This window comes from Beauveria bassiana (assembly GCF_000280675.1).
Source record: "Beauveria bassiana ARSEF 2860 unplaced genomic scaffold BBA_S00062, whole genome shotgun sequence".
Classification (NCBI taxonomy): Eukaryota; Fungi; Ascomycota; class Sordariomycetes; order Hypocreales; family Cordycipitaceae; genus Beauveria; species Beauveria bassiana.
Window position 1 is genome coordinate 7,498 of NW_007930897.1, and position 26,804 is coordinate 34,301.

At 50.0% G+C, this 26,804-nt stretch overlaps 10 protein-coding genes across 10 annotated transcripts in view; 5 read left to right on the plus strand and 5 right to left on the minus strand.

The window, feature by feature from the left end:
• Nucleotides 1-324, minus strand: part of BBA_09665 (uncharacterized protein) — a gene marked incomplete at both ends in the record, with an annotated part of 1,022 nt that extends 698 nt beyond the window's left edge. Inside the window, one exon of the mRNA XM_008604762.1 lies at nt 46-324. Within this exon, the coding sequence (XP_008602984.1) occupies nt 46-324 (279 nt within the window). The remainder of the gene's footprint in view (nt 1-45) is intronic.
• A 2,413-nt stretch (nt 325-2,737) lies between these two features.
• On the plus strand, nt 2,738-3,088 carry BBA_09666 (uncharacterized protein; the record flags this gene model as incomplete). The annotated part of the gene is made up of 1 exon (XM_008604763.1): nt 2,738-3,088. One exon carries the CDS (start codon nt 2,738-2,740, stop codon nt 3,086-3,088), a length of 351 nt encoding a protein of 116 aa, XP_008602985.1.
• A 3,552-nt stretch (nt 3,089-6,640) lies between these two features.
• On the minus strand, nt 6,641-8,438 carry BBA_09667 (transposase-like protein; the record flags this gene model as incomplete). Its single annotated transcript, XM_008604764.1, has 5 exons — nt 6,641-6,756; nt 6,875-6,985; nt 7,042-7,358; nt 7,697-8,082; nt 8,145-8,438. The coding sequence occupies 5 exons, from the start codon at nt 8,436-8,438 to the stop codon at nt 6,641-6,643; spliced, it is 1,224 nt and encodes a 407-aa protein (XP_008602986.1).
• A 2,165-nt stretch (nt 8,439-10,603) lies between these two features.
• On the minus strand, nt 10,604-12,514 carry BBA_09668 (uncharacterized protein; the record flags this gene model as incomplete). Its single annotated transcript, XM_008604765.1, has 5 exons — nt 10,604-10,672; nt 10,874-11,224; nt 11,279-11,402; nt 11,473-11,903; nt 11,966-12,514. The coding sequence occupies 5 exons, from the start codon at nt 12,512-12,514 to the stop codon at nt 10,604-10,606; spliced, it is 1,524 nt and encodes a 507-aa protein (XP_008602987.1).
• A 1,914-nt stretch (nt 12,515-14,428) lies between these two features.
• On the minus strand, nt 14,429-14,908 carry BBA_09669 (uncharacterized protein; the record flags this gene model as incomplete). The annotated part of the gene is made up of 1 exon (XM_008604766.1): nt 14,429-14,908. The coding sequence occupies one exon, from the start codon at nt 14,906-14,908 to the stop codon at nt 14,429-14,431; it is 480 nt and encodes a 159-aa protein (XP_008602988.1).
• A 992-nt stretch (nt 14,909-15,900) lies between these two features.
• BBA_09670 (nitrogen assimilation transcription factor nirA) lies at nt 15,901-16,779 on the plus strand (the record flags this gene model as incomplete). Its single annotated transcript, XM_008604767.1, has 4 exons — nt 15,901-15,989; nt 16,044-16,162; nt 16,379-16,434; nt 16,495-16,779. 4 exons carry the CDS (start codon nt 15,901-15,903, stop codon nt 16,777-16,779), a joined length of 549 nt encoding a protein of 182 aa, XP_008602989.1.
• A 2,950-nt stretch (nt 16,780-19,729) lies between these two features.
• Nucleotides 19,730-20,397, plus strand: BBA_09671 (uncharacterized protein; the record flags this gene model as incomplete). Its single annotated transcript, XM_008604768.1, has 2 exons — nt 19,730-19,821; nt 19,869-20,397. The coding sequence occupies 2 exons, from the start codon at nt 19,730-19,732 to the stop codon at nt 20,395-20,397; spliced, it is 621 nt and encodes a 206-aa protein (XP_008602990.1).
• A 580-nt stretch (nt 20,398-20,977) lies between these two features.
• BBA_09672 (cell surface metalloreductase (FreA)) lies at nt 20,978-22,711 on the plus strand (the record flags this gene model as incomplete). Its single annotated transcript, XM_008604769.1, has 6 exons — nt 20,978-21,061; nt 21,444-21,502; nt 21,755-22,248; nt 22,295-22,362; nt 22,413-22,548; nt 22,614-22,711. 6 exons carry the CDS (start codon nt 20,978-20,980, stop codon nt 22,709-22,711), a joined length of 939 nt encoding a protein of 312 aa, XP_008602991.1.
• Nucleotides 22,712-22,959: 248 nt separating this feature from the next.
• Nucleotides 22,960-23,941, minus strand: BBA_09673 (uncharacterized protein; the record flags this gene model as incomplete). Its single annotated transcript, XM_008604770.1, has 3 exons — nt 22,960-23,198; nt 23,245-23,344; nt 23,393-23,941. The coding sequence occupies 3 exons, from the start codon at nt 23,939-23,941 to the stop codon at nt 22,960-22,962; spliced, it is 888 nt and encodes a 295-aa protein (XP_008602992.1).
• Nucleotides 23,942-24,147: 206 nt separating this feature from the next.
• BBA_09674 (uncharacterized protein) lies at nt 24,148-26,788 on the plus strand (the record flags this gene model as incomplete). Its single annotated transcript, XM_008604771.1, has 3 exons — nt 24,148-24,562; nt 24,612-24,925; nt 24,971-26,788. The coding sequence occupies 3 exons, from the start codon at nt 24,148-24,150 to the stop codon at nt 26,786-26,788; spliced, it is 2,547 nt and encodes an 848-aa protein (XP_008602993.1).
• Between the last annotated feature and the right edge of the window lie 16 nt (nt 26,789-26,804).

Here is a 26,804-nt window from a genome sequence, read left to right on the forward strand (position 1 = left end):
ATTGTCGTGGTCTTATTGTTCTGCGTTCGTAGGTTGTCTAGTGACTGGGTCATGTTTTTCCATGTTCTGTCGGCTATAATCGTCTGCTCTGAGTTTTCTAGCGTGGCTTTTCTGCGACTTCGAGAGTTTGTGGTAGGTGTTACCGACCTTCTTGGGTCGTGCGTAGCACTGCTCATGGTCTGCGTGGTGTGGGCCGTGGAAACTAGCACATCTTGGCGCTGTCTGGCAGTTTTCAGTGACGTGCTCATAGTGGCGCCGCAGGTTCTGCATGTCTTCGTCGCCGTACACTGTACGGGCGAGTGGAACTGCCAGCAGTTCTGGCATTGCACGAGTCGTTGGGGTTTTGTCATAAGGAACGAGTACGCTCCTAGGCCAAGGAGTCTAAAGTTGCCTTGTACGGGCTTGTCGAAAGATATAATTAGGGTTGTCTACGTTGAGTTAATGCTAGGTTTACTTAAGCGGTGCCACTGCATAGGAGTTTAGCCTGTCTAGGCCATAATTTCTTCAGTAATAGTTACGTTTAAGTCAATGATGGTCTTGTCATATGAGCGTAGTTTACTTAGAAAGTCTTTAATTAGGTATATAAACTATATTACTTACTTCTTTACTATAATAAGGTCCATATTTAGTCCCTATTACTCTTAAACTCTAGTATCTTCTTCTAGATCTCGTTATTACATACTATAACTAACCAACCTATATTTATTTTAGTGATGTCCTAAACGTCTTAGGCATTAGGCGTGAGCTTCTTAAATTTGGCAGATCGAATTTAGTAGGGTAACTTCTTAAAGAAGCTAGATCCCTATTTAAGGCGAAGTAGAATTCGTTAGTCCGTGTAGTTGCTGGCGGCCATGGGCTGGCGGCGGGTGGGGGCTATGAGCACATCCCTGGGGGCTTAACGCGCCGCTTCTTTAGTGACGTCGGCGAAGCTTACTGATTTCTGACGGGGTAGCTGATTGTTAGTTAGCGGCCTGGCCGCTGGTTTCTGCTTAGTAGGTAACTTTATCTGTGGGGGATTGTTGCTGTATCCTGTGGTGTCTCCGGAGTGGAGGAACTGGTTCTAGTGGGGAATAGGGACCTGGTGAAGTCGTTGGCAACGGCGTGTGCGTAGCCGTGGTCGAATTTTCTTGCGCAAGCGGCAATGGATTCCGCAAAGGTGCGTAGCACATCGGCCCGGGTCGTCATGCGTTCCTTCTCTTTCGCGATAATTCTACGTGTCTCGGATTCCAGGTCTTGCTTTCTACGGCCTCCCATACGTGCAGCGGCTGAACAAATACAGAGTCGAATCAAATGTATCAAACGCAAGTCAAATCAAAAGTTACATATTTGTTTGTTTGATAAATCTTTTGGCATTGATTTGTTTGATTTGTTTGGGAGTTTGATGTGATTTGATTTGAGGGCAGCGCTGCCTCCACCATTTTAGCAGACATGCTACTTCTATCCTATGTCACCTGCCGTCTTGTGCCAGAGAAGACTCGTTCCGTCTCCGTTGACATTGGCGGAATGGAGAATACGTCAATAGCCATGCGGCAGAGTAAAGGGAAATTTTCTCGCTGAGTCGGTTCGAGCCACCATTGCAAGGCAGTCTGTTGTCCAATCCCAGCCTGTGAGCTCTGCCAGGTATTGTCAGAAACTAGTCATCAGAAGGTATTAAATTACTTACATCAATGAAGCGGTCGAATTGTCGAATTCGTCCTTCACCTCACTCGTTTTACAGTATACCTTCCGGCTCCAGCGCTCAAACTCGTCGGTTTCTTGACTATTTTCCTTTTGTTTATTAGGGAGCTGATAACCCTTGTACTCCGTCAGCCAAACATTCCTTACGGCCTTTACAGCACCGCTAACCAGGCTGGGTTCCTCTTCCACTGCTCACTCCGATAGCTCTTCCGTAGTGCTGGGTGGAGGAGAATGCCAGCAACGCACACGGGCGCCTGTTCGGTAAGCTGGTAATACTTCTCAAACTTCAGCCAGGCCACATGAAATCGAGCGTAAAAGCGTGGTTTACTGAAAGCACGGTTTCTAGTCTGCGTGAAGTATTCTTGTAGGAAGTCCATGTGAGCGAGGACTGTAAAATGCCCCTATTCGGTGAATATTTGTCTCAGTGCTAAGGTGGAGACCCCCCGGCGGATTTTGACCTAACCGCATCTGTGCTTGGGTGATCCACTCGCCCTCCCCCCGCCCCCCCTTTTGATGCCTTAATGCCCGAACGCCTCTACTTTGATACCAAGACTTCCGCCTCGGTGTTGTGATTATACATCACTTTTTGCTTGTCAAATACTACCTTCTCCGGCCAGCAAGAACGATTATCCGGAAGAATTTTTGGTATGGCTGACATTACAGAGGGAAGGGGACAAGATGTTCGCACGGTCATAAACATTGCTGCGGATGGTGACGTCATCCTGATTGTCCGACCGGAAAAGTTGAAGATACCCACGAGCCTGACATGCTCATCATGGCCTAATTTGGCCACCCCGCAGGTTATCTACAAACACTGTAACTGGAAGCAGCTACCAGAATCCGCCTCCCATCTGGGAGTGTGCCTATTTGTGCTCCCTTAACGTCAGAAGTCCTCGCCCAAACATCACTGCACGTGTTAAAGTAAAACAAAGGCATCATCCTCGCAACCTCCAATTTCCGGTTCAATCATTTTATATAAAATCCATCACAAGAAACCTAGCCTTAGGAGCGAACATAAAACACTACGCAACCTGCGCATCAAAGCTGCCCGTTCATCAAGATGGGCTCCGCAGCTCGCGCCGTGCTCCGCATCACCACCATCACCACAGCCTTCACCATGAACTTCACCCCCCGACGCTGCATCGGAACAACGCCATACCTCGCCCGCAGCAACGCCCACCCCAACGAAGACACCATGGCCGGTGGCGAGCCTCTCGCTAGCACTGCACGCAGCACGCCCTCCAAGCCGAAGATCTTCAACTCGCGCATGCCCGGCGATGGTGAGGCCAAGCACCTAACCGAAGAACAGAAGGAGGAGGTCGAAGTGCATAACCGCGGTTTCAAAAATAAGAACGAACGCGGGCAGACGGCAGAGGACGACAAGGTGAACAAGAAATTTTGGAAAGGTTGAGCTTGAGAGCATACCTGCAGCCGAGATTGAGTGATTTTGTACCTTACGGCTATTAGGTAGGGTTAAATACTGCTAAGGCACAATAAGACAGAAGCAGAGATATTCAAGGTAAGCAACTCACGGCTGCGGAGGAAATGGAAAGGAAGTAAACGATACTGTTAAAGTAGAATGCATTATTAGCCGTGGCACTTGTATTAGTAGCTGGATTTTACATCTCTCAAAATTGTGAAATGGTAGAGGATAATAGTGAAAGCAATAACAAGTATAATTATAGACTTCCAGAAAAAAAATCCTATTGTAATGAGTGTTTCTTTTCAATACAATCCAGGGTGGCGATCAACGCAACGTCAATCACCAGGTTGTCAACCAGGTTGATGTCAATCAACCCAGCTCAACTCAACTCAATCTTTTCTTAGTAATCAATCAACTCAACTTCATCACGATATCGATACGGAATTCGCGAGGTGACGGACCGGAGCAGCAAACCGAGGACGGGCCAAGCTTACGCCGGCTGAGGCTCGCGCCGGTCGACGGTACGAGGATCGGCTGTTCGGACACTTCCGTGGCTACACGTTATCTCAACGAAGCAGAAATACAAACCGAGCGGCATCTCTGGGACCACCACAAAATTCTAGATCCTTCCGAAAAATGGTCGGCGCCAAGTCTCGAAAGAAACCGTCCACGGGATACCAGACGATCACAAATGCCTTCAACCTCGACCTAAGCGTGCCCCGAGAGCAGGCCATTGCGAACCACATCATCAAGAAATTTGACAAAAATGTCTTCCAGCGTCTGGTGGTCGAATCCTTCCGAGAGCCCGAGAATGAGAGGTTGCGGGACATTTTTGAGTACCTGAACCCCTTGGTTGCGAGCGCCGATGCGCATATCAGTCACGATACGATTCGCAAGCGCGCCGTTGCAGAGTTCGAGAAACACGAAGAGAAGGTTATCGAGGTATTGAAGCATGCTCCTTGGATTAATACACATTTCTTTCGATGGTTGGAGATCGCGAAATAAGCACTCTCTATATGGGGTTGCCTGCTTTATTCGAAATGAGGATGGCAAGGCACGCAAGCTCATCCCCGGGGTGCCTGAGCTGACAGTTCGACACTTTGGGGCTAATATTGGGCACGAAATCATCGACATACTCGAGTCTTACGAGATCCCAAACGAGAAGATCGGGTACTTTACGCTTGACAACGCACCAAACAATGACACTGCCATGGATACCATTGAGGAGAGATTCAATCTTTGCAGCAAGGGACGACGCGGCCGTTGCTTTGGCCACGTAATCAATCTTGTAGTTAGAGCTATCCTCTTTGGTAAGGATGCCAACGCATTTGAATCCTGTTCGCCACAAGGAGATAATTCAGCCACGACCGAGCATGAGCTGTGGCGGAAGAAAGGGCCCGTTGGCAAGCTCCACAACTCGTGGTCGCGATCCACCGATCAGATGTGCTCACCACACTTCTCCGCAGTATCCAACGGCTGAAATTTGACGCATCTGAGGATCCACGTGTGAGAGTTCGAAAGCCTCTAAACGTGGTGGTCGATAATGAAACGCGCTGGTTGTCGCAACTGTATATGATACGGCGGGCACTAAGGCTCCGACCTTATCTGGAGGCACTTGTCCTCAAGCACAAGCAAGCATGGGAAAGGACAACACATTGAAGCGGTCAAAGCGGCTGAGTACAAACGCGCTTATGCTTTCCGTATGTCGAGAGGAGAAAGAACTAGACGACAAGGACTGGGCAGTTCTGGAGGCGTTTGGCAATATCTTGCAGAGCTTTGAGGACGCCCGTCAAGGCGCTTGAGGGTGACGGGATTCAACGCAGGCGTAGGCAGGGACATTTTGGGTCCTATGGCAATGTGTGAGATATGGTCGTGGGATACGAATTCTTGCTGGCAAAATTGGAGAAGGCTAAAGCCATGGTCCTTCAATACCCTGAGCCCGAGCATTCCAAGGTTAACATTAATCTTGCCTGGAAGAAGCTTGACGAGTACTACAACAAGTTGGACGAGACCCCGATATATTACACGTCACTGGCATCGCACCCGGCTTATCGATAGGGCTATTTCGAAACCGTTTGGTCTGGACGGCCGGCTTGGGTCGCCAGAGCAAAAGATATAGTGCAGTCTGTTTAGGATGAATAATACAAGAACTTAGATATCCCATTGGCTTACCAAGATGAGCCAGCCGCAAAGCGTCAGCGGACACAATACTACTCTCCGTTCGAACGATACAAGGATGAAGCTCGGATAAATTTCGAAGAAGAAAGAGACACGGACAAGGCAGAGGATGAGTATGCTAGGTGGCAACTGGACCTGTTGCCTACGGATAGCGCATTCGTGATCCGCGTGAGTATTGGCATGCTCAGCGGTTCAATTATCCCAGGCTATCGCGAATGGCGATGGACTTCATGACGGTTCAGGCGATGAGCGCAGGGTGCGAGAGATTATTCTCGGCCGCAGGTCGCATGGTGACGCCTCTACGGAGTCATGGAGTCAAGCACGATTGCGATTTGCCAGGTGCTGCGTTCATGGCTGCAGGCGGGCATCGTGGAGGAGATTGATCCAATGCTACTGGAGAAGGCGGACGAAACAGTGACCGGACAACTGGTGGATGAAAATGCAGCAGGAGGATGGCTTCGAGATTTGCCAATGCAGATGCAGGAGGAAGAGGCAGGGTGGGAGTAGCACTGCGTTGGTTGACCAGTTGAGTCGGGTTCCCATATTGCGAGTAAGGTAGCAGCGCGGGACGGGGGGCTCGTCAACCATCAACGCAACGTCAACCAACTCAACACAGGGCCGAACACAGGGCCGAGATTGATCAACTCAATGGAGGGAAAGCTTATTAAGCAGCCAACTCACTCAATTGATGGCTGAGGTTGAATGGATTGCGTTGATCGAAACCTTGCCCAAGCCTGCCTGCGCCAAATCACAATGTTGACTAAGCCTGCCTTGACATGTAAATTTTGTTGTCAGCCTGCCTCATTCTCGCCTGGAGATAGCGGGTTGCCTGCCTTGAGATGACCCCAGGCTGAGACGAGGCTGGGCGGATGAATACACTGATCACAGCAGCCTGCAGGCACTGTTCTCAGCGCCTTCCAGGGAGACATTCCAATTTTTGGACCTTGACAAAGCGATAGCTCAGCTCAAAAATCCCCTTTACCGCGACAATGAACTGCAGCGACCGTGAAGGACGCTTAACAACGCGGCAACCCGTTTGGCCAACTTCAAGGCAGAACAATCTGTAGACAAGTTAGCCAGGCATTCAAGACGGAATCGCTAGCGCACTTGAGAATGCAGTGCTCGCGTCGAAATTTGTGTTATTATGGCCATTTACTTTTTCTTATCCGTGTGTTTGCCAACAATATTCAGAATTTGTGCTACCCGATCGCACACAATATAGGCAAAGCCCAATTTGCTCCATTAGAAGCTCTATACCGCAACGGCGATCGCGGTTATATTCCGGTACCGTATGCTTGTACTCATATTGGCAAGCAATACTCGGTTCCGTCGGATTTTATTGAGGCATATTTTCAGCCTGCTTTATTGCCTTGGAGATGCTGTGGATACCGGTTGGCCAGAGATCTGCGTTTTCAAGTGACTGTAGGTAAGCATATGCGTATTTGCTTGACCAGCCACAGCCGTGGCAGCACGATCCACTGTTGAAACCCTGTATGAGAATCTCTGCTAGCTTTAGTCTGGCACGGTTTCTTTGCTCTTCCAACAAATCTCACTCAGTTAGCGACGTTCTGCAATACAGCAACTAGTATGACTTACACACTACCCTCCAGCCCATAGCGGACTCAAGATCTCGATTGACAAGATCGAGATAAGAACCGTCGTAGTCGAGTATCAGTGTCTTTGTAATTACTTGAAGGATTGCGCATTCTAGAACAAAGCCGCCGCAGCTGCGAAAACCACCAAGTCATCGGCTTCTCTGTTACCAGGAAGAAGCCACGCTGCACTTGTGAATTTGAAAGCATCGACAAAATTGTACTTATCAGACAAGACCGCAATGCTCAGAATATCGTGCACAGGCAAGGCTGCAGGTATAATATGGTTTTGATGGTGCATAACTGCACATATGTACTTCATGCCCACAGCATCGTCGTCAGGAAGTTGTATCTCCTTCAGTACATCCTCGGCATGTTGTTGACGGCCCTCCTTCCCATTTGAGCCTAGCATGGCAGAGAATGGTTTCGAGACTGTCTTGAGATTCAGCGACTGAACCCGCGATGAGCATGACGAGATCAAGGCGTCACTGATCTACAGAGTACTCCGTTGCGGAAGAAACAGTTCTCATCGTCACTTTGGGATTGATTGCTTTGTCTATCTTGGCGAGCCTTGTAGGAATTGATTGTCCACCTCGAATTACCATGTGTTTCATGGGTTTGCAGTCTGAACAATCATTCCACGAAATCCACTGATTGATCAACATATTGACGTGCGTTAGCGTCAACATCCATCCACGGCTGGCGGCCAATACAGGGGCGCCCGGGCGCGCATTCAAGATTGCGCGCCCTGCTGAATAACTGTTGCGCGCCCCCCTCATCACTCATAAGTCTCAGCGGTTTTTGTGACAAAATTTTAGTTACCTACTTGCTATAGGGCGTCTTGTGCCGCACAATCCGCTGCTGCAGCCTCCCAGATCTCCCGCATTCCTCTTTTCTTGGAAAACGGTTGCCTTCCATCTCAACCACTACCATTGCCTCGACCCGGTTGTCCTCTGCTCTGTCCCAGTCCAGATATGCCATCATCTCTTCCTTAGTCCAGACTCTACAGCCTGTTTCCATTCTGCATTGCTTGCCCATCTGCTTCCAATCAAGGCACCAGGCAAGCTCCGCTTTGTTGTACCGCTGGGGCAAATTCTTTGCTCTTCGATACTCTTGGTTAGTTTTGATACTCTCACGGGGCTGCGCATTGTACCAAGCCTCTCTTGCTTCCACATATCTCTGATAGATGGCCCTTGGGTCGTTGTATCTGAGCTTTGACGCTGTTATTGGTCTCCACTGCCATTGCCTGGAGGTTCTGCTACTGCCGGACTGACCACTATGCAGTCTGCAACCTTCTGTGCAGTCGACGCCTGGCTTTCTGTCGCGTTGTCTGCCAGTTCCTGCTCTGGTAGTGCCTGTGCCGCTTCTGCATGGCCCTCCAGTGCTGAGTCTGCCGTCGTGGGACCTGCTTCTATCTGAACTATGGTTGCCTGTACTGACCTTGCTTCTGTGGCTGCTGGTGCCACTGTTGCTGCCGCCACACTTGGTGAGCCTGTCGTTACTTCTGCGGCAGACACGGGTGACTGAAAGAGCTCGGCGTATCGCAGAGGGCATGCCCTTGAAGTCATCATATGACCTAACGTGTGACATCTACTACATTTGGGCAGTGCTTTTGGCCTTGACGCTGTTTTAATTGCCTCGAACATGCTTGGCTCTCGCCTGGTGCCTGTCACTGGTTGACCATCTCTCCGGTTCACTTGACCGGGGACTGTTCTAGGTTCCAGCATTGGCCGTGGCTGAGGTGCATCACGCTTTAAGCGCCAATGTGGATGGAAATGCTCGAGCAGAAGGGCTCGCCCTTCATCCGCAAGCCTCTTTTCAGGGTATGCGCACACGGCAGTCCATATGAGGATGTGAAGGTCCTGGTACAGGCATGCTAGATAAATTACGCCTACTCACAGTACGTCAGGTTAGGATGGCCAAACTGCTCTCGGGCCCTCTACTATTGCACCTTTCGGCAGGGTCGCTCTTCATTCAGCTTGAATACACGGTGAGCAAGGATGGGTTGTCCACTTGTCCACTTGTCCACTTTCGTTTATTTTCCAACTTCTGGGTGGCTTTCTTTCCCACAGCTTCTTGACCCGCTAGTTGGTGGCTAGCGGCCTTCCGGCTCTCTCATGTCGCACAAGTGGGCAGCGTTTCGCCTGTTTGTCGGCGTCCTTTTTTCTTTTTTTTTCTTTTTTTGGGGGGCTCTGGTCTATGACCGTCTCCGCAGCTATTTTTGGCGTGGCAGCCGCCTGGTGAGGCCCGACCCTCCCATGTCCTTCCGGCCGTCGTTCCGGCCCTCCATTTCCTAGCGCGCAGGCCACTTTCTGCCTGAGCCGGCGGGTCACGGAAAAGGCCAAGATAAGCTAGATCGTTTGGCACAATTTCTGGTCAAGTGGTTCGGGGCGGCGCCTTCCCGCCAATTCGCCCTGCGCTGGCGGCTCTCGCTTGCCCATTGTTGCACTTGTGAATCTCTTTTCTGCGTTTCCCTCGCCACCTTTGCCGCACCTTTACGCTCGCTCTCCTCGCCGTCCACTGTCTTCTTACGACCCTGCTGCCTCACTTCTCGTCGGATGATAGCGGCTTCTGGCTCGTCTATTGCCTTGCTCTTGCCGACTTTGCTTGCTCTGTTCCATGACGTGCAGATCCCGTCCACGATGATCAACCTGGCCCGTGGCTTCCTACTCGTCCAACTCTTGACCACTCAGTAGCCCACCCCCATGGCGGGGCCAAGTAGTGCGTTCTGCCCTCTTCGTTTGTTCACTTCACGGTTGCGAAACCTGAGTCGCACTGATATGGGCAGCCATGGCTTGTTCAGCGGCACTTCCGGTCACAGCCGTCCAACCTCACTTTCTCTGCCTGTTTCTACCTCGAGTTTTGTGAGCAGCGGTGTCAAATTGTTGCACCCGTGGTACTTTGTTTTGATTGTGGCATTTGCAGTTACTCTGTAGCATTCAACACATAGTAGCATAAATAGACTTCTCTCCCACATCTTGCAATTTCATTCTATGAATGCGAAAGGCGGAAACATGTGTGGTAGTTTTCTCTTTGTGAGCGAGACTGACTCCTATGGACATGCTGGCAACCCGGCAACTTCCATGCAAAAACGGAGAACTGGCACATGTGGTTGGCGTCTGGTCCAGTCAGCACTCAGTGGCTACAACCAGTCCGCATGGACTACCCTGCATCGGCCCCCCGCATTCGCTCGCGGTTTCGATTCCAGAACGGGCTGCTTCTTTCGGGCCGACGACCGACAACAAGGAGGAGGTAGGCAGCTTCGCTGCCAAACCAAAATCTCGTATCATCGACGTGATCGTCAAGCATGTGCAAGCTCGTCAAAAACTTCTCTTCCCGACAGCATCTTCGACTGCCGAACCCTCTACGGTCGCACGTATCAGCACTCGAAAATAACCGAACATCCTTACTCAACGGTGAGAGGCAGAATATCGCCCTGGATATAGCCCACCACTTCATCAAGGTACTTTTGGGCGGCCGACTCTTTGAGGCCCCGATTCATGCAAGGCCACACCGTATTCTAGACCTGGGTACTGGCACTTGAATCTGGGCCATTGGCATGGCTGACGAGTGCCCATCTGCGGAGATACTTGGAGCGGATATTGCATCAATACAGCCGATCTGTGTCCCACCAAACTGCGACTTTCGAATTCATGATGCGCAGTTTCGCTGGAGTTTCCTGCAGCTACCTTGGACTTCGTGCACATCTGCGCACTCTAAGGAGGGCTGCCACCTAATGACCGTCCCAGGGATCTTGTAAAGCGCCAGCTACTCGGAGAAGAATGCGCATGCTCGGACTCGACTATATGGCAAGTCCTAACAGAACTACAGTTAGTCACCAATATGAGCCGCCGAATACTTCATATAAGACTATCGGAGGCTATTCCTAGCAGGAGCGAAGAGAATTGCATAGCATGATAAAAGTGTCCCAAAACTTCCGAGTTGAACGGTTCAGCTTGCACTACTGTGCGTCTTACAAGCTTTGCTCGCAGAAGCTGCACACAATTCGAACCAGCCTACTTCTACCCGCTTCATCATCGAAAACCTGTCCATGATCAAACTGTGGGAACCATTCCACTTCCAACCCGTCATCTCTCCACACTACGTCTTCCCAAGCCTTTCTCTTCAGGGTTGTATCTTTCGGGCCCTCAAGATACGCCCGAATAACTTTCGTGTCGGTTACTATGTCTCTACCGGCCAATACAACAGACACACGGTGCTTGCTAATGTCGTCCGTCCACAAGACGTTATCAGCCCAGAAGAAGCGCCGGAATAACGTATGGGAGATGCCCATGTCCTTGGAACCAAAGTAAGAGAGGAGGTATTCATTAGCCCGGCGTGGTTCCCGACAGATCTTCAGCGTCAGAAGTTAGCAAACGATACGAAATTGTAAATAGAGCAAGCATACAAAATTATACGCCACATCGGGTAGATGGAGGAGGAAAGACACAGGATCAACAAATAGAACCGGTCCAATCTTTTGCACAATCTTTGGGCTGCGAAGGAGATGCGCCGCAACCACACTCCCATAACTGCAGAAGGTCAAGTTCAGTATATAGCTATGTCCATGAGGATTGAAGCGCCAGTAATATGACCACTTACGAATGCGATACTAGGACACATTTGTCCCACCCATGTGCTTCTAATATGTGACAAATCTCGTTGCATATTTGCTCTTTTGACATTGCCTCTGCCGTTATTCTAGAACTGACAGACATAATCTCTATAGCGATGATTCCCAATTGCCCGTCAAGTGAACGCTTAGCACCACTGGCATTAATGTCAGCCAGAAAATCTATATATGGGTAAAGACCGATGCCGATGCCGTGAATGAATAAGACAGGCAGTCTAGTCTTCGACGTATGCGGCCGGTGCCAGTATGTGAGGGATTCTGCAGGGGAGCGATAGCTGGAAAAGACATTGTGAGGGCGTGCGGGGAAGATAGCCAAAGAGCGCAGAACTGATGAGCGGTAGAAGTCGAAAGAGTGATATCGCAAGTAAATCGACGTCAAAAGATCGACAATGAATACACACTGCAACGAGAACATCAGCAGATTGATTTGTAGAGAATGATTCTTATGCTGTAGAAACTTACTGAATACCACGTCAAGCTCCGATGCAACATCTCAACCTTGTCGAGAGTCAGCCTGAGGCACTCTGCCCTGCCTCGGCCAGGCTGTAACTTCCTCCCCAACAACGTCTCCATCTCTCTAACATACTCCTCCAGTTCATCCTCGTCTACCGATTCAATTTCTCCCGTATTCAAAAAAGCCCACCGGAAGAAATCCTTGACGTTCTCTCTCTTGATTTCTGCCTCTGCCGCACCTCGGAACCATTTTCTCAGATATTGGACCGGATCAGGAATCGTTTCGTGACAGCGCTTGAACAGCTTTCTGCGATCCTCACGGCAGGGTAGTGCGGGGTGCCTAGCGGCCTTCTGTAGGTATTTGCTGTACGGTAGGTAAACGACGAGATAAAAGCTAGCCTCGAGGGCGAGCCATACCTGAAGAGCCTGGGGAAGTTGGAAGGGAAGGCCAACCAGCACGTTAACCAGAGTATAAATGATACTGACAGGTGCGATAAGGTGCAGGAAGAATATGCACGCCCGAATGAAGATGTAATCCCATAGTGACGTTCCTATCATGGTGAATAACAGGACTGAGACGGCGCGAAATGCTCGGCGTAGTTGCGATCTCAAACTAATAGGTACAAATATCCGTCATAAGAGTCCTTTGCAGACCATTGTGCAAAGTACTTGGGTTGCCAAGCTTTTAAAAGATAACCAGTTCTGTGGCGAGTGTGGTGAGCATAGTCGAATCAATATGCCATATTGTTGGACGAAATGGGAAGCCGATTCTGTTGGGGCTTTCACATGCAGTCCCACATTTGCATGATGTACTTCGCACCGCAGATGAGAGATAATTAGCATGTGAAGCACGAACTTGCCAGGATCTTAAGTATTGAAAACCTTCTGATGTCATACTGCAATGGCGACGGTGGTGGTTAATTATTAGTCCCGTGTCTGGTCCTTCGCGAGCTATCATACCATTTGGGCTGAGGGCTGGGGGCTTTGACAGGTACCGACATGACCTCTCAGGGCATGGCGGTGGGAGCATGACATCTGAACAACAAAAATAAAATGCCGTCTTAGTATAAATATAGGTGTTGTCTTGGTGCTGGCTGATATAGAAGAAAAATTGCATCGATATGAGATCGACGACCAGAGCATTTCATAGCAACTTCGTGTCCAGCTAGCCTAAACGACCTGCGTCCATGATACTCGCTGCCAATACCCATGATTTCATAAAACGGGTGGCAAATGCGACCGTGGCGGCGCTCAATCTTGCCTTATTTTCGAGCCGAGCTTTCGGCGTCAACCGCTATACAACGGTAGCACAGACAAATACGAATTTGCACCGCACAAGCAATAGACTAACTAGCTTACGTGCTAAACTCGCTTCTTTGCTACAGGTTATACCAGCGACGGCCCAATTGTGCCAAGTGGCGGATGGCAGAGACAAGGGGCTTCTGCGATGATAGCATCTAGAGTTCCATCCTTGAGGGGATTAAGCTGAAGCCCGGTGGAAGGTATCTTGCGTGCAGCAGAAGCCTTTGGTAATGGCCCACTACAGCACGCCCTAATCACATACTTACACACACACCCACTGTAACTAGACACGCAATAACAGAAGGCGCTTCTCGAAAGCATTTAGACGTACCAGCTTGATCGTTGCGATTGAGCTATTACGATCGCCGGAAAATATGAGCTTCCGCTTCTGGTAAGTATGCCATTTTCCAGCCGGCGGCAACAGCCGGAAAGTCGCGCCGGATTGCCAGCGTTATCTTCATCCTATTTTGCACATAGCCAACTAGTAGATGGGACGGCAACTTCCCAGCGGTCATAGGCAGGGCTCTCGTCGGGGACAGAAACAGGCCACCAGTACTTTTTCGTGCGCAATCAGAAAACAGCTCATTTACTAACCAAGAAATTGATTTTTACTGTCAATTTCGTCAGGACGGATTTGGTAGTAATCCAATTATATGGTGTGGCGTGAAACTAACATAATAAATGTGCTGTCTTAAGTCCATTGTGCGAATCATAAAAGCCCAGCCGGTTGTTATTTCATACCCACCTATAGCTATTCTCTACTTCGAATAATTATTTATCGCCTGTGTTATATAAAGCATTAGGCACAGCTCTCTCAACGCTCTCGGAAAGCTACCAACTTGTTTATTCTTCGAAACTACGTTTAAGTAAGGCTTCATAGAGAGATGTAATGAGAGGCCGTCCGCGGTATAATTTGCCGTGGTTGCTCATGAAAGTATCGACGGCGGTCCTTCGCACATCTGAGTTCGTCGTCGTCGAGCCGCCCCGCCACCGCCCGCCAACACCTCGTCAGGCAGGAATGAATCATCTCATTGTCCGTTGCACGTCTATAGTGCATTTTGCCTCAAGCCTGCAAGGGGTGGTTCACCCTCGCAACAGCAAAAGAAATGGAGCTACGCAGCTCACAACAGAACCAATATCTCAAATACACATCATTGTTTTGCGATCTCTTCACACTGTTATCATGGCGCTGGTCTTTTGCGCTTTGGCGATGCTAGGTAGTTGCGTCTTTCCATGTCGTCGGGATGCATGCCTTCTCGTGCATGGAACATTTTTGTTCTGTCGGTTGTGGCGACAAATTTTATGGCTACTGGTGTAACGATCTGCTGCTTCTGTCGTAGACAGTACGTTCGGTGCTGTTGTAATTGGAGCGGGTCTAGCGTTGGCGTTTGTCTGGGACGTTTTGCACCGCACTGCGGGGGCAGAGTCTCGGGCAAGTTGCCAGCGGTGTATTTGGTTTTGGTGCTTCTTTTGTCGAATCAGGCGTGCTGGCTTGCTCGTACCAAGAAGGCGCCAGATTCTAAAGGTTTTCCGGTTAAGGGAAACTACTAGCACAGTTGATGGTGTGGTACCATCATCCTTCCTGCGAATGTGGTAGTCCACGGGCAGGAAGCCCGTCTGGGCGAGAATTTCATCGTGGGCAGCTGCCATGACGGCCACTGGCTTGCCCGCTAAATCATGTAGATATCTGGGGGTGTTTTCTGCGACGTAGGTATACCACGTATCCTTCTTGTCGGCCTTTGATGCCTTCAGTGCAGCGAGCCATTTATCTTAGGACGCTAAAATAGTGTCCCTTGTTTCAATGGAGTCTGGGAATATTGCCCAGCCTGTTGGGATGCGTCTCGCATCGAGAAGACTCATTGGATTGAGGGCTAAGTTGTCTATCAAGTGCTTCTTGATGCTGTAGTTGGAAAGTTTGTTTGCTGCATGGTCTGGCATGCGAACTAGTATGTGGCAATCTGGTTTAGTCGGGCGCTGTCTGGATGCTTCCGGGGCGGCTGTAGCATGGGTATAGGCTATCTTGGCATAGGTTGGACGACTCGCCGTCTCTATGCTAGTTAGCAGTTGGGGCGCTTGGCAGGAATTCTTTCGTAATAAGTGCGGTCCAGACTTTCGGGAAGTTCTCGAGGGCTGCATCTATCACCCCTCTCTGTTCACACGTTTGCTGGCGCTTTGCAAAGCTCCCATTAAAATAGCGTATACTTCCATCTCATCATCATAGCACTTCTGCAGCGCTGTAGCCATGCTCTGGTCGATCTGTTTTCTTCGATCGGCAGTGATCATATGTCCTGCTGAGCTTGGTTGAATTGGCTTTGCCCTAGTCGAATGATATGTTAATGCGGCTGAGAGAGCGACCGTACAGCTCAGTAAAAACACCTTTGTGACAATTGAAGGCTCCTATAATCCACTCACGCATCGTATTATGGGTTGGCAGACTGCCTGACTTAATAAAAGCACTGTTTATGTATCCCATAAGCTCGCGGAAGTATGGACTCTCTAGCTTGTTGAAAGGGACGTTGTCGCAGGCCACCCATCGAATAAGCAACTGTAGATCTGGCGCTATCATGCTTCCTTTCGATAGCTAGAGACTATCTCGGAGAACAGCACGACTACGCAGAGCATGCAATGCAGCTGCTATTGAAATGAGTCTGCACAATGTACGCGAGGAAGACTGCGCCATTGAGCCTAATGTCCTCACAAAAACGTTCTGGGGAACATTTACACTCAACCAGTAAGTTCTGGTAAAACTCCACGGGGCTGAAGGGGACACTGCCAAGTAACATAGCGCATGGGCGATGGTGAAGGGTGAGCTGCCACACTGCCTGCCTGCACTGCACTGCCCACCCATGCCAGTAATTTCTACCGACTTTGAGACGTCATCGTGGGCCCCATATGCGGACGGCGGTAAGTGACTTGCTCAGACACCATGTTAACCCTTCAAAGCCTCATTCTTGTCTAGACGTGTATTTCGAACCGCACAAGCAACTCTCAAATGTACGGTCTCTGTATCTATATTTTTGCAAGCTGAATGAAACAGTTCATGAATCTCTACAACTTCTTTACTCGCCTGTCCAGTCTTTAACAGCTGCAAATCTGCTCTAAATTACCACTTATATCTAGATTGGTATGACCAGCTGCCAGAGGTCATGCGACTAGGTCACAATTCAACGCCTGCGGTAATATTCAAGCAGTACGTATAGGAATATGCTAGATCCTATGGAAATTCTAATTGCTAGTTTGTACTATCACCTCTCTGTTCTTCTACTCTTTCGACCGTTCTTGCGAGTCCGTCTCATTGGTTCAGGGATTCTTCCTCTGGAATTCTGTTCCGGGCAGCCGATGCCATGCAGCGCCCAGTCGGCTCCTACTCAAAGCTCTATACCTTGCGCAGGGCACCGACTTTCATGCCTTTCTTCAATTTTGCGTCAGCTACAATTTATCAGGCTACTTCTACCATGATTACGGAGCTGGATCATAGCAAGGTATCTGTCTCGCCAACTCCAGACGTCAATGAAACATGAAGACTCAGTATCGCACATCTCGAAGAAATGGCCCCTAATTCTTTTGCCGAGCAGGCGCCACACATCCTACGCTATCCAAGCCGTAGGTGGAGCTTAGAAGTTGATGTAAAGGCACGCAAGGGGCCATTACACAATGCGAGGCCATATATCATGATTGAGCACACGCTTGGCGGTACAGGATTGGAGGATGCAATCGGCACTGAGGGGACTGGGACGAAAGTGCACAGTTTTGGCGGGATTTTCTCCGCGCTATTAGGACTGCAGCAAGAGTCGGTTTGCGTGATGGGTTCGACTTAGCTGGGGCAGGCTTTTTCCTCCTTTAGCAGTATGTGTAACGGGCTGAGCAAGGTGATCGTTCAGTTCACACTCTTGCTTTGAGCCCCGTTTCAATGGTTTGTGGCACACACATACAAGTAGGGAGTTGCCTCTTCGCTTCTCGCAAGTTTGCACCAAGACCCGACACAGCACTGTGGCCAAGTGTCCATAGCTTTCACCACTCTCAACCGGCCACTTTCCTGAAGTACCACGCGAGTTGATCTATCCTGCACTAATGCTACCTAGCATTGAAGATGCTTGGCAGAGCTTACTTGAATCCCACTAAGTCACAGGTCGAATTGAGAGCGGAGAAAAAATCGCTAGGCGGAACAGTTGGCTTTGCTTTTCCTCCTCCAAAAAAGCATTCTGAAGATCAAAGTTGGCAATCTCATTCAGATACGCATTGAAAAATGTTTTGGTCCCAGGCTCATGCCTCATCATCTGATCGCGGACCGAATCCGTTTTCGCGAAGAGGAGAAAAAGACAGGCGGAGAGCGGTGAAAAGGCACACAGAGGACGGCAGCAGAAGAAACTCGCAAAGATGGCCGCCGCTAGAATCTGATCCAGCTGCTTGTAATGTACTTGTATTAGAACTTTTGAGTCAAATTGCAATATAGTCAATATATGGCCTGTCAAATCCCTTGTGCCTTGCTCTGTAGCTTCTGGATAGCCTTGCGTAGGAACGGCCGGATGGACTGTAATTGTTCTGCTTACTGGCTTAATCCCGGCCTAATTTGATGGGTAGCTAACTGGTCAGACGCTCTGTCATGGTGCCCCCACCTCAGTATCCTCGCCGATCGTGTCGGTGAAATGAGATGCTTCACCAGCAGAAGTGCGGTGGTCACACTTGAAGACCCGTTGTCGCCATCTAACCATAACCCTAAGGAAGCGGCAGGTGAAATATTTTGCCATCAGTCGAAATGTGGAGGCAAAATCTTTGAGCGCCTGCATCACTTGTAAAAACCAGGTTTAGGGTCTCACTTAGGAAGTCGGAAAAGATCGCAGAGAGGAGAGTGCGGAAACTAAAGAGGGGGCAAATGTGCGTGCGAAGTAGCAGGCACGACTTGCGCGATATTTATCGTCGATATGTCAATGGCTAGCTTTACCAGTAATATGAAGGTGTATTCCTGAAGTGCTATAGAAAACGAGCCAATCAGTAGATCAATACGGTACATGGAATGAGAAGGCAATGCCTCGCTCCTCTTTTGCAACATCCCGGAGTGCTTCGGTCAAGCCGCACCAGCCCCAGCAAGCATATGTACCTGACTAGTTAGGTGATAGGGTGCCTATAGCGTAAAATCAGTGTGGGTTGGCATCGGCGCTGGCGAGTTAGTGCTCCTGATACGGGGCAGCCGGCTCCTGAGCAAGGCGCCACACCTTACTGCCTGCTTGGGATTGCTCCATACGACGCAGCGCTTTCGTGCAAGGTTATTCGTTAACATGTCACAGGACGGCACTGTACTGTATTCTACCGTAATATTTGTCCGCAGGGAGCTGCGCTTATGAAGATGAAAAATAGCACGGGAAGTCTGGCGGTGTCGCCGCTGCAGCACAGCGCTGTGGAAAGAGGTTGCTTCGCGTCTTACCAGTCCTGCAGCATGTTCATCATCATTTACTAGTCGAGAGAGGGACAGAGTGCTGAAAAGAGACTGCTTCACGTATTACCAGTACTGCAGCATTTGCGTCGCCGTTTACCTGTCAAATTTGACACAGAGTGCTGAAAAAAGGCTGTCTCTTACCAGTACTGCAGCATTTGCGTCATCGTTTACTAGTCAAGACCAGGACAGCATGCTGGAAAGTGCTGGAAAGAGGCTGCCTCTTTACCCGTACTGCAGCATTTACATCACCGTTTACCAGTCGAGAGAGGGAAAGACTGCTGAAGTGATGTAAATGCTGCAGGGCTGGTAAAGTAGGCCGACTTTACCAGTCCAGCAGCATTTACATCTAGTCAAGACAAGGACAGAGCGCTGGAAAGGGACCGTCTATTATCAGTACTGCAACCTCCAGCACTGTTTACGAGTCAAGACCCGGCAGATTTGAGACCCTCTCTTACTATTATTGCCGCATTTTCAGCTCTGTTTAGAAGTTTTCAGCGGATAGAGTGCTGGAAAAAAGCTGCTGCTTACGGGTAATCCTCTGACCATTCACTGTCGTCGCAGCGCTGGCCAACGATTGACTAGTGAGTTTGCTTCTGAACAGAAAATAAAATTGATGATAGGAAGGACTTCTTCATATCGGTAAGCATTTCGGTGTAATCACCAGGATCAACTCGCTACAAAGTGTCACTGACGTCTACTGGCACTAGCAGCCACTGCCACTTAGAATAACCGATTAGGGGTAATTATAGCTGAATTGGTACAACTAGCCTGTACTGACAACCACTAGCCAGCACAAACAGACAGCCACTGACTAGCGCCAGCACTTACTTGCATTGACAGCCGCTCTCCCACCCCGACTAGCTTCATGTTCTGGTTTGAAGACGTCCCTCCTAAAAGCAAGCTGTTCAACTCCAACAGATGAGTACCCTTGTCCTTGGTGCAGTATCCCACTTCCCCCTTTCCAACCTCTTACGGTCGCAGAGTTTGTTAAGGAAGGCCTGTCGGGAGAGAGATTGCAGGCTAAATGGAAAGCCCTCATGCACCAGCAGAGTTTCTGGGAGCAGCTGGCGACCGCTTGTGGGGGCGCTGGCGTGCTGCTGCTCCTCCCAGCTGAATTCCAGAAGGAGCAGTGGGTTCTCTACCTCCCGCGATGACCACGATAACTAACGTGTGCAGCGCGCGACGGCTTAAAATCGAGGATAGGGCTACATTGTTCACCAGCATTGCGGCGAGGCATCCAAACTCGAAATATGACATCACGGTCCTCACTGATTTTTTATCATACTATTACTACAACAAAGTTTTGCCAGAGTGGCAGATACCTTTAGAGAATTTGCCTGAAGCAGATATCGCTACCCGTCGGCAGAGAGGACTGCGGGAACTGGTTCTTTTTGACGTCACTTCACACATTGCGTCGGATGGAGGAGACTCGGCAACGCCTCCGAATACACCGTCGTTCAATTCTCTTATTGATCCAAGCATGCTCGATTACGAATATACGGAAGACCAACCCATGGATTTTACGCCTTTTTCGTCTGGCCAAGGGCAAGAATTCATCCCTCCCAGCTCAGAAGCCGTGCAAGAGGGTTTAGGTATTGCCAGCGATGTGGATGAAAGCATGCATGAGCTCTCGTGCACGGGAATCACGGGAATGTACTCGGGGATGTTAATGAGTCCTGACCAGTTACAGCTGTTTAATCAATAGTATTTTAGATGAAGAAGCAACAATATCGCTTTGTATACTGCTTTCACCTTCGGTATCGGATTTGTCGTTACAATATGCTGCCACTTCATTGTCGAGTCGGTCACGACACCGTACTCAAAAGCATAGTAATCAACGAACAATTTGTGATGACGTGCGTGTTTGTCTGAGAGTAGCCGTTAGGTACTTGCGGCGCAAGGTCGCATCAGAAGACGTGCCAGTACCGGTCTGGCGCGGCGAGCGGGGCACTCGCACTGGCAACTAGCCTCTTAATGGTGAGATCCTGTCCCTTTCAGTTAACTTCATCTCTCCTTGCTGTGACGGCAGCATTGCGGCGAAACCGGCCATAGACGCAATGAATTATTTGCGATAGCCTACGTGTGTGCCTGAGAATCGGAGGTATTTATTTGCCAAGGCGCGAGGTTGCAACAGAAGACGGTGTGAAGAGCCAGGCTGACGTAGCGAGAGCGGTTTTGGTGTCACAACCTTGTCTGTAGTTGACTTCCGCACAGGCAAGCAGTATATGAATGGTGCATTCCCTGTCACTTTCCCTTAATTTCATCTCTCCTTGCCAATAGTAGCAATGTATGAGTCCACTCTCCTCTACTCTATTGCATTTGGTGCTTTCTTTGGTCTGCTGGCCCTTCGCCGGCCTGCTTACCTTCTGGTACGTGCATTTTGCCCACCCGCATTGAGGCTTCTGCTCTCGCCCTTCTCTGTCGTTGGCAGATACTTCTCTGACAACCTTATCTACCCGACCGTGATACATAGGCGGAATTTTGTTGAACGTTGGAGTTGTGCCGACAGCTTGTTGCTGTTCGCCTATGTTGTGGCGACAGGTGTCTGCATTGTAATTCCTCTCCCAGGAATAGCTCAGGTTGTCACTCGCACCGGAACGCTCTCGGTAATAAATTTGCTATTTTGTTTTTCAGGCCCATGTCTGAGCATGTTGGCAGATGTTCTCTACTTCTCACTGCATTCTTGCCGCCGCCTCCATGCGTCTCTAGGGACCCTGGCTGTCGTGCTGGCAATGCTTCATGCGATTATAGCTGGAGCCACCACGGGAAAGCTCAATTTGCAAACGCCCAAGGACACGTTCGCCCTGGTGGTAAGTAGACACATCTAACTCTGGGACGCATCCAACTCCAGAGAAGTGCTAAGACCCCGGCTCGCAGTCCATCGTACTTTTATGCACCCAGTTTATACCTCTTTTATTGAGGAACGTCCGATACGAAGCAGCCCTGCGATTGCACCAGATATTGGCGCTCGCCCTTCCATACGCGCTCTGGCGCCATATCCGATCCGGAACACTCTTTCCAAGCTTATCCATATTTTCATGTGGTACTCTATTTCTTTTCAGCGCTATTATTTCGCTTGGCAGCGTTCTCTATCGTAATAGTTCGGGCCTTTCTCTGGCGCAGATATCTCTTGTCAATGGCACGACCCAAATCCGTCTGCGTCTGTCTCGCCCGCTTAAGGTGAGAGCTGGACAGTACATCAATCTTTGGGTTCCATCCGTGAGCCTGTGGGCCTTCTCTCAAACACACCCCTTCGTCGTTACGTCCTGGTCTCAAAAGCCACAGGAGCATCTAGATCTCTTCATTGAGCCTCGTCGCGGCTTCACGAAGGACCTACTCAGGCTCGCAGAACATGGCCCGACAACAAGCATGGCGTGGTTCAGCGGACCGCACGGAAAGCCGCTTCCCATTAGTCGATACGAAAATGTTGTCATGCTGGCTACTGAATCCGGAATTGCCGCTCACTTGCCGTATCTCAAGAAGCTGGCGCATGATCAACGAAGCCATGAGATTCCGGTCCGCCAGGTTCATCTCATATGGCAAATGGAGCGAAGAGGTGAGTAGACGGATTTTACTGAGATTCACTTGCTGACATGTTATAGATGGGGGTATTGCCGCGCAGAAGTTGCTGACTGAAGCTCTCGCCGAAGACAAGCTCAGTGGACAACACGTACGTACCCGAATGTAGTAACTGGATGCCATGCTTACCCTGTGATGCAGAATCTCCGCATGTCTATTCATATTACAGGCGAAAGCATAGAAGAGGTGGATTTCGGAAGCAGAGCTACAGTGTATCAGGGTCCAATTCCCCTTGCTGATATCTTGTGCTCGGAGCGAAGACAACGACGACGCGGGAGTAGGACGGTTATTTCAGGCAAGTTCATATCATTACAAAGGATGAAATTCAACTAATGCCAACAGTATGTATGTGCGGTTCCATGCGGGACACCTTAGTTGAAGTGATGCGACGTAATCGGTACCGCGGTATGGATGTCAGATACGCGGAATACCAACCGTGACATGTTCGCTGCGCTATGAAGAATCATTAAATGTCTAGTGTCACTTTTTGAGCGTTGAACCTGTATACATGTTCCCTACGTATTGTCACCCTCTAGTACTAGTTAGGTTCGAGAATCTACATCACACATCCCCCTGCCGCTGTTGCTGGAAATCTGTATCCGTAGCCCACCCATGTGTTCGTCATAGAAACCATGCCTGCGACTCGTCTCTTGTGCCAAGGAAGCCTTAGAAAAGCATTCTATTACGGTCAGTACTGTTTGGGGCCTGTAATCCTATCTGTGTGCCTTACTTCAGAAAGAGTGGTTAATTTAGAGGTAGTTTGCGTCGCGGACAGAAAGCCGAACGCTAGCGGGAATCGTCGAGGATCATCCAGGCCCACGTTTCCATCGTCCCTGGCTTGGCCATGGGCAAGGTACATGATAATTTCTCCCACGGCCTTTGCATGTTGGCACGCTCCCACCGACGTGCGAATATGTTCTTGGCCCCCTGACCATATCAGTAGGGGATGTACCATGGTATGAGCGTGACTTACATAGCTTGATATTTCCAAACAAGTCTACTAGTACGTTGGAACTTGTAAGACTCGAATGCTCTAGGCCATTTCGTTCTAGGTATAGCAGCCCGTCGACAATCTGCTGAGTTTAGCGGCGAAGTGGTTCACATGCAGACTAAAAGCGTACCTGGCCGACCACGGACGCCAGTCGCAAATCATCCAGAAGAGGATTGCCCGCAATTTCGCATAGTGCTAGTGGCATGAATTCGAAAGACACTAGGTACCCCCCCTCTATAGGAAAGAACTCTCTGGCTTCAACAAACTGGTTGTGCTGAATTCTGCGTATTGCTTGTACTTGACTTTCTGCCTTACGGCCGGTGAAAGTCTTGATGATTACAACCGGATTCCTTTCTGGGTCAGGGCTTTTCTCTTCTGCCACGGTGAAGTAGTCGCTATCCCCCAGCTGCAGGTCAAAAAGCTTTAGGTAGGTGTCTTGCGGTAGTCGAACAGGCGCTGGTGCAGGAGTGATCGAGCCGTCGTTTTTTCTTGCAGGCTGGCAATCATCCGTGGACGTAGTTGGGCTCTGTTTTTTCTTAAGTCGTTTGGGGGCGTTGCGGGGTTCGGTCGGTGTGTCATGGCTCATCTCCCTTCCATCCTGCGCGACAAATGCCTCTCGTGCTGGCACATCCTGCAGTTTAATTTCTGAGTATCGGATTTTGTTATAGTGCGCACTCATTGTAGCCAGAAGTTCACCGTGTTGGGTAGAGACACAAAAGTTGGCCACACGCACGGGGTGTGGGTGCCCTGTACTTATACAGGCTAGTGACAGAGGTTTTGGCGGCAAAACTGTTACAGCATATGAATATAAAGCCATTTCCTTTCCACCAAGCATTCGCAAATTTCTGGTCCGGCTGTATCAAATGCTGTAAAATATCCCCCATTATGGCTCGGAGTGGATTTCAGGCGGTATCTCGCCGCATATGCGCAGAGAAATGCCTCAAGCACGCTGGCACGGCAGAGGTTCAACTCAGCATCCTGGACTTTCCCAACTCCACCAACGCGAACAGTAATAACGTAAAGCGCTTAATTAGGCTGTTCAAGAATCAGCGTGGCTATAGCCCAGCTGAACGGCAAAATCGCATACCTGCTGTCATTGACGAGGCGGATTTACACAGAGCGCTGAACGCCTCCGGATTAAGTCGAGAATCGCTTCTGTCATGCAGCAGCAAGCCGCCCAGGTTAGAATTCCCATCTGGATTTCGTATGCAATGTTTGCGTGGACGTGACAGGGTGCAAGCTTCCGAGGAAGTTTCTCGGTCGCTCGATCCGCATTGGGTCGTCGACCTCTACATCGCAGGTTTGTGGTAGCCGTATTGAACGTCCAACGCCCGATCTAATCTTAGCAGATATAAGCGACGAGGCGAGGAGAGATCTGATGGAAGAATACTCAAGCGAGAAAAAACCAGCGGATGGCGTATTTTTTCGCAAGATACGGGAATACCAGGGTATATTCGGAGAGCCGAACGAATACCTCGAACAGAAGTGGTGGGCACGTCTTGGTGCGATAACAGACTCGGAGCACAGGAAAAGCCAGCTCGAGAAGCTCTTTGGACATCGTGAGTTTGCACCGGCATTTGACGCCTTCCGCCATTTGCCAGCTCTCTACTGTGGGCTTCGGCTAAGCGTCATCAATAAAATGATTGCCATGAGATGTCACAAAGTAAGTTCGGATCGCGCCTGCTTTTATAGCTGGGCTGACAGACAGGAATTACTGGCATACCTGCGCTTCATCAAGGATTTTTGGTATAACGTCTTCGACAGAGATGAAGCTGCGATGGAGAAACTTGATGAAGACACCATTGACAAGATTCAGCTCACCGCACCCGGCGCATGCGAACGACAGGCTCGTCATCTTTATGAAAAGGTCAACAGTGGCCAGATTTTCAGTGCATTCAGCGATACCGAGAGAAATAGAATTTGGTTACGACTTTGTTCGGCCACCAAGGACTGCTTGGTCCCTTCGCTACTTGCCTTCTTCGAGAATCTCAAGTACCTGCAGCCTGCAGCGGACTGCATGCGACGACTCGTCCATCTAGAGAGGAAGCAATCTATACGATGTGCTTTTGAGATCGCATTCTCTCCAGGAGATGGCGACGCGTGCTTCATGCAGACCTCTTCGGCGTCTTTCACGACGATCCCGATCATTGCCGCAGATAGCTTCGACATTGCGTACCGACAGTTGTGGCTGTACGCCCTGCGTGAGCAGCGGGAAATGCCAATCAAGCGCAAGGAAAAACTGGCGACGGCCAAGGCCCAACAGGCCGATGAGGTTGTGGTTTCTCGATTTGCCCGTCTGGCACAAAGGCTCGGATTCAAATCCGATGAGATTAAGGCTTTAGTGGAGATGGATCCGGACCGGGAGATTGCACGTCGACTGCTGATCACAGCAAGAAAACCAGAGGAATTCGAATTCGACGATATAAACGCTAGCATTGATACCGTCACGGATGTGCTGGCCACGGCGCAGCCCATTTCCAGGCAGTCATTGACGGATGAAGATGACATCGATTGTGCCGAGCGACCACCAGCTCTGTGCGGCAAACCCCATGCAGCGGATCATGCTCACGACAAAAAGCAGATGTTCCTGCACAGGCTTCATCGGCCGATGCCAAGACCTCGTTTGCGTTTGACATCAATTTTCATCCAGCGATCAACATTCTTTGCCTTCTTCGGCAAGGATCTCGGCATTTCCATTGACGATCTTGCATCGGCGGAAGACATGCACATGCTTGACCAAAGCAGTAGACACGAGCAACGCTTGCCTGTGATTTCAGGAGCACAAATGCCCGAGCAAGTACTGGAGGTCGCCGAGCGGCGACCAAGGAGGCTGGAGAGGCAAGAAGTGCGGCTGGAACGACTGGCGGCCACCGAACAGCAGCTTTCTGCAAACATTGAACAGCTGAGAAACGACATGGCGCTCCAAGAAACGAGACTTCTTACACTGAGGGGTGAAGAGCAGGAGGCGCTTCAAAGGCTCAACAGACTGCAGCAAACAGAAGCCGAGCATACGCTTCGTGTAGAGAGTCTTCAGGCCGACGAGCAAAACCGACAAAACGAAATTGTCGCGCAGGAACAGAGACGAGCCAATCTTGGCGACCAGATCCGGCTCGATCTCTTGGGTCCCGGCGAGAAAGAGCACCTGGCCACTGTTGAGAGAGACGGGGAATTCCCTGACCACCACACATCCTCGCGACCGGAGCAGGTATCGCTGGTGGAAGAGGGGTTATCTTCCCCACCAATAGCGTCGAGCAACGACCTACCCGGGACCGCGGCCAACGAGCATTTCGCGGCAACAGAAGCGCCTGGAGACCTAGATGGGCAAGAAATTCAGGGGGTTGGTTTGGAACAGGCTGTGAGGGAGGTTTTAGGTTCCCATTATGAGGCTTCAGACACTGCAAGTAGTGGCCAGGGACAATCTGCATCCTCCCCATTAGTGAGTCAAGATGAGATCCCCGCACATGAAGAAGTGGCAGAAGCTGAGTTTACTTCGCAAGTAAGTCCATATTCACCCCATCCTAGCTGAGCCAAGTCTAAAAGCC